The sequence below is a fragment of the Pagrus pagrus genome, assembly GCF_965226575.1.
Source record: "Pagrus pagrus genome assembly, chromosome: 5".
NCBI classification, from domain to species: domain Eukaryota; kingdom Metazoa; phylum Chordata; class Actinopteri; order Spariformes; family Sparidae; genus Pagrus; species Pagrus pagrus.
The window spans coordinates 2,713,955-2,719,948 of record NC_140189.1 but is presented as its reverse complement, the minus strand read 5'-3'; the positions used below and the strand labels follow the sequence as shown (position 1 = coordinate 2,719,948).

The window sequence follows — 5,994 nt, the reverse complement described above, 5'->3', positions numbered from 1 at the left end:
CTGACCAACCAACTTTCAAAGTGATGATCTCATCCCCTGGGGGCCCAGAGGTGGAGAAGGGGGTGGGCCGGAGAGGGTGTCAGTGGGGCTGGGGGGTGGGCTGGTCAGCGGACTTCCCAAGTGATAAATTCACTGACAAAAAGAGGCGGCCAAATGGGGGAGAGTGTGGGGGCTAGATTTGCCCCTGTCGTTGCCTTTAGTGCAGGAACCACGCCATAAAAGCCCAGCATTGATAGCCCCGGTTTATTATCTTTGAACAGGTGGCCCCGGGTACTCGTAATGGTCGCTCTCATTTCTCAAGGCATACACTGTTGGGCTCTACAATATGGAGACCATTTGGGAGTTTGGGAACATCCCGATCTAGCGGCGTTAAAACCCGGGGAGTAAACTACAGCGCATAGTTTTGTGGTGACTTGTTGGCCGGTGAGGGGGGGGGGGGTTAAGGAGGATACTTATTTCCTGTGAGCATAACTCATGGAAACGTGGAGGCCATGTTGATGCTAGCAGCTTTGGGGCTAATCGTGTCAATGACCTGTATTGTTTAGCTTTCAAAGTTACCGAGGAGAATCGCAGCAAAGAAGCCCTCCAAGAATGTAAACAGTCATATTTGGAGCTACAAGCTGTTTCTACTCACTGCTGAAAATTTCTACCAGGAATTCCACACCCAGCGTGAACACACACACATGCATACACACACAGAAAACAGTGATTTGCTGTTCGCCAGTGAACTGGTGAAAATGGACCCGCATATCCCTGAAAAATCAGCCACATCTTTCATTCCTCAAGCCAACCTCTTTCTCAGCAGTTCAATCAAGACACCAGACAGTGCTATTTTTTCATTAATTAATATATTTTCTGCATTAAAGTTAACATAGTTTTCTTTTGTGCCACCCTTTAATTTTTCAGTAAGTATTTGATATTTTGTTATATTCAGACATGAGTAAATTTAAGACTGTCTCTTGCAATAAATATCATAAAATAATAGAGCTTCACATAATAAATATTTTTTACAACAAAAAAATGTTTTAACAGACATTTTTTCTTTTAAAAAATAGCCAGAATTCCTCTTATGGATTTTGAGCATACAATTTACACAAAATAAAAGAAACAAACAAACAAAAAAAACAAAAACAAAAAACATGGGAGAATGCCACAGAATGTGTATGAAGAGTTCAGATGGGTGGAAGGAGAGAAACATATCCAAGTGAAGAAAAAAAAATACTATGAGATGGATGTGCTTTCGTTAATGCAACATGAGCATAGGAACCACGGTTTTAGTGTGGCAGCAACCAATAAATTCAAACATACCTGCTTGCTATGAATACCAGGTAACAGCTACATAATTGCCCTATAGTAGATCGTCCTTCACAGATTTGGTGAGAGGCAACTGCCGCCGGGCGCACAGACCCAGAGAAAACTGCCTACCTAAAACGGAAGAAAAACTTTTTCATATATATAAAAAAATAGTGTTAATGAGGAGCTGAGGATAGACATAGAAACAGTTAAGGCAAACACTGGTCTGTAAAAACATGGTCCTGATCCAGAGAAAATAAAAAATAAAAATAATCGAGTGGTTTTCGTTACTCCTTTGCTTAGCTCCTTAGGGTTCCGCAGCGAGGAGGGGAGGCGGGTGGGAGGTGCTTAGAATGTTTGATAAACATTAATTTGTGACTATCATCATCATTATCATTGTCATCATAAAATCCACATCAAGAGTCTCCCGCACACACGCAATCACAAACACACAGGGGCGATCAGGAAGGTTTTTCCTGGGTCTGTGGGGCCCAGCTCTCCAGTTTGCAATAGACAGTGTTGGAGTTCTTGCAGCGACAGCCGGGCCTGTTAACCCGGTCGTAGCAGCCCTGGCACGCCTTCAGACACCCCTTGACAGGTGGGTAGCATAGCAGACAGGGGAAGAGTACCGACATTAATCCCATGCACAGGAAACGAGAGCAGCAGTGGGAGCGTGACAGCGAGCAGGGGTGGTCAGCACACGAGTCCCCCTCATCGTCATTGGAGCAGTGGTAGAAGATGCCTTTAACCAGGCACATGCACGTGCCGTGCTCCAGCGCACTCTCAGCTGAGCAGAGGCACTGGCCGTTGCACGCCAGACATGAAGGCAGGCTCCTGGGAGCCGTGCAGTCACTGCACTTGCACTTCCCACATCGCTCACAGATGAACTGGTGCCCGGCTGCAGCCACCACCCCGTTGCCAGAGCTTGAAAAGTCTGATTTCCCTTTGCCCTGGGGCTTGAGTGGAGCCTCTAGTGGAGGCTGGTGGAAGTGAGGTCCCTGCTGGGGCTGTAAGAGGGCCTTGGGCTTGGGCTGAGTCCGAACAGGCCGCTCCGCTCTGTGGTGGTGCTGTAAGCTCATGCCAGGCCTGGTGGGGGGCGAGCGTGCCAAGAGTCCCTGCTCAGAGGAGGCACTGCTGTTGCTCCCTGAACTGGCGGCACTTCCTGTGCTAGTGGAGCGGCTGAGCCCCGGTGCCCGGGACCCACCGTACTGCGGTCCCCCTGCCACTACCACCACGCCACCCCCGACGTGATGGTGGTGACCTGACGGCCGGTGCTCATAATTGTTGTTCACATTGACGAGGATGACCTCGTGAGTCCTCTCCTGCTTGTCCTGGGGCCTGGGGGCCATGCGGGGTACAGGGGGCCTCCGTACCACCGAGGGCCCCTCGGTATACTCGTTGTTGGAGCGAATGGCCTTGATTTGGTCCAGGGAGAGAATGGCGGCATGCTGGAGCTCCCGCTCGTAATCCGACCTCTGCCGGCTCTCTAGGGAAGGCTGCTGGATCACCACTAATGAACCGCCGGGGCCATGTTGACTTTGGAGCTCCATCTGGGGGGATCACCACTTCCGACATTCACCGTGGACTTGGCATGCATCGGAAAACCTGCCAGAGGGGGGAAGAGAGACCGGGGAGAGACAAAGGACAAGAAGGGAGGGAGGGGACATGATCAGAGAGGGCCAAAACATGGCATAACTGGCAAACACACTTTCCTGATGGAGGATGGGTAAACATGATTCTCAGGTCGTTTCAGATTAACACACAATCAGTTTCATATCATTATCATTATTCCTAAACAATAACATCATAACTGTTGCGCAGCAGCACAAATACGTTTCAACAGTTATTATTATTCAAGGAGAAATGAGCAGCAGATGTATTTTAATATTTTTGCTGGTGTGTTTGAAGATAATCCAGGCTCAGTGTTTTCATCCTGTCAACAGGACAATATGTCACTTTTGATTCCGTTAAGTGAGGCAACCCGGGGGAAAAAGTTGACTATTAACAAGACTTTTTGTACCTTCTTCCCCAATACGCACACATCTAAACTTCAGCAGGCCCTACAAATACTTCCCCTCCTCATTTACATTTGTATGACTAGTTAACATTTAAATGCACCGCGGCGACGAAATGAGGACGCGATCCAAGGGAACTAAATGAGCTGCCTCACTTAGTATTCTATTACTACACCAAAAAGGATTTCAGGGAAATGGGGACAAAAGTAGAGCAGGAAAAAAACAGAAACCTAAAGGTCAGACCGAGTTCCGACAAAATACAGACTTTAGATTAAAAAAAAAAAATGCGAGGCGAGCACTTGAAAGTTGTCGGATTAAAACTTCACCTCACGCCACGATTATTTGGAGGCTTATTTACGAATACGTGCCAGGATCAGCATCAGGAATTTTAATGTTATGAAGCAACTCCGACCTACACGAGGCCAAAAAAACCTCCTCAGTTTGCGAAAAAAACAAAACAAAACATAAAGCCCCGTGATACACACACCAAAGCTCTCAGTGCAGCTAGATAAACTCATCCATTCTGCCCTTCTTTTTGCGCTTGGCAAATTAATTATTTTCAATAATCTGCGCGTCAAAGGAGCGCACTATAAATAGGGTTATCTGCACGGCGAGAGTTCAGAGGAGAAGACGTCGTGCGCTGTGATAAAAGCAGGATCCTTTAAAACACACAGACATCAAGACACATTGGAGGACGCATCCAAACAGACGGGGAAAAACTTATGAATGAAAACAACCGCCGTGGGGGGAAGGGTGTTTGTTACAGCAGAGCCACGGAAGGACACAGGCGTGGAAATCCATCAACTTCATCAGCTAATCGCGGTTAATTTAACCCGCTGCGGGTGCGCTTTTTTCCGTGCCAAACGCACAGAAAATGTCACGGAAAGTCTGGGGCATCGTGCAGCAGTGTAACAAAACATTTATGGGCCCTCTCGCTCCAGCGGCGCGCACTGGCTCGCTGGCGTGCGCTACTATCGCTCAATAAATGGCGTAAAAGCAGAATTATACACGTTAAACAAGTGCACAAGAGCGAGGGAGATACGTACCTATATGCAATCATCCATAACGTCGAATCCATCAACCGGATAGCCTACCAAAACTCCATCCAAAAGGAAGGGTGCAATGTCCAAGCGTAGACTATGAGGTCTGATGCATAACATTCACAGCCTGTTAATCCAAGTGCGAGTGTATCCCTGTGCGTTATTCCCTTTTCCTCGGTCGGTTTAGCAGGAGTTCAGCGCGGGTTACGCATGCATTCGTCCCAGGATGAAACAAAGTAAATCCACGGTGGAGCTCGGATGGAGGAGGGAGGGGAGGAATGAAAGGCACCCCGGAGGACTGCTGCGCACTTGGGAGGCCGATCTTCAGGCAAGACAACCCAGTTATAGAAGTCCCGCAGGAGCAGTTGTAAAGATGGAAAGGGAGCGTAAAAAAACGTCTCGGGAGAGTTAAAAATCAAACATGAGCGAGCTTAAATCCAAGACTTTTCCCTCTGCGTGTCTGTGCGGGGAGTTGAGCTGTTTGAGTCCCGGCTCTTACTTATTGTTGCGGGTGAATCTGCGCTCGCGTAAAGCAGCGTCGTCGGCTCGCAGGCAGCGGTGCGCTCTCTCCAGCTCTGCGGGCCTGTTCAGCACTGAATGAATGGGAACGCAGGGCTCAGTGTTTGCTCGACAAGCCAACTCCCATTGGCCATTCACTCCACTGAAAAAGGATACATCGCATCCGCTCCTGATTCATTGGGCAGATGTGGAAGGCCGGGCGATAGAGATGTGTGCACTAGTTAAGGTGGAACGGGCTTTTTATTTGGCGTTGGCTCGACGAGGGGGCTCAGGGAAGAAAGAACGACGAGTTTCCGCCCTTGCGGGTTATGAATAATGGTGTGAATAAGTTTAATGTGACTAATAGTGGCGTAATAAACGCGCCGTTTATTTATATACTTGCTGATTTGTCATTTCTGGTACACAAGCCACACACACACACGTTAAAAAGACAAGTAAAGGCACATTTTTATCCTCATTTGAATCATGTTGTGCCCTGCTTCTAACATATAAAGTGAATGAACACGTGATATAAGCCATTAGAAACCTTTTAACGCATATTATTTATAGTAATACACAATATTTAAGATAGAACATAAAGGTAGATAAAACTTGCTGTATTTTTTGCTAACAAACTTCATTACTGAAGCTCTGTGATGAGAAATGAAGGCTGTTAAATGCCCTAAATGTGCTTAAATGAGAGTTCTGAGACTATTTAACATGATAAGGAAACTGAAATGACTGAATTAAGGTCTTGGAATCTGAGATTAATCTCAAATTAATTGAAAATGATTTATAATCAGAGGTCTAGGGACCTCCAAGGGTCCTTAACAGGGTGAGGCATTTAAAGTAAATATCAATAATCTTTGTTGTATTTATCATTTCTTAAAGATACCCACATATAAGGTAATTATAACAATGTTTAAAGGAAATTAAAGTGAAACTGGACTCTATTAAAAGACCAGGCACCACACTGAGGCAGCTGCACAGACAACTGTGTCATTTTATAGACATTTCAGGGAGTAAACATCAACAGGATGTCTTCTCTCCTCTCTGGAATGTTCCCATTACGCATTTACGCATGTCATCAGAGGAAATGTAATGTGTCGCGATGAGCCTGCAGCCTGCATGACTCTCTGATGTGGACA

At 46.6% G+C, this 5,994-nt stretch overlaps 1 protein-coding gene across 1 annotated transcript; it reads right to left on the bottom strand.

The window, feature by feature from the left end:
- Positions 1-829: 829 nt before the first annotated feature.
- On the bottom strand, positions 830-5,046 carry spry1 (sprouty homolog 1, antagonist of FGF signaling). The gene is made up of 2 exons (XM_084352785.1): positions 4,355-5,046; positions 830-2,898 (listed from the first exon to the last, which is right to left on the bottom strand). Exon 2 carries the CDS (start codon positions 2,841-2,843, stop codon positions 1,755-1,757), a length of 1,089 nt encoding a protein of 362 aa, XP_084208911.1. The 5' UTR covers positions 2,844-2,898; positions 4,355-5,046; the 3' UTR covers positions 830-1,754.
- Between the last annotated feature and the right edge of the window lie 948 nt (positions 5,047-5,994).

What these genes read in the sequence shown, in the direction of transcription:
- spry1 (XM_084352785.1), bottom strand. Translation starts at nt 2,843, where the DNA reads ATGGAGCTCCAAAGTCAACATGGCCCCGGCGGTTCATTAGTGGTGATC.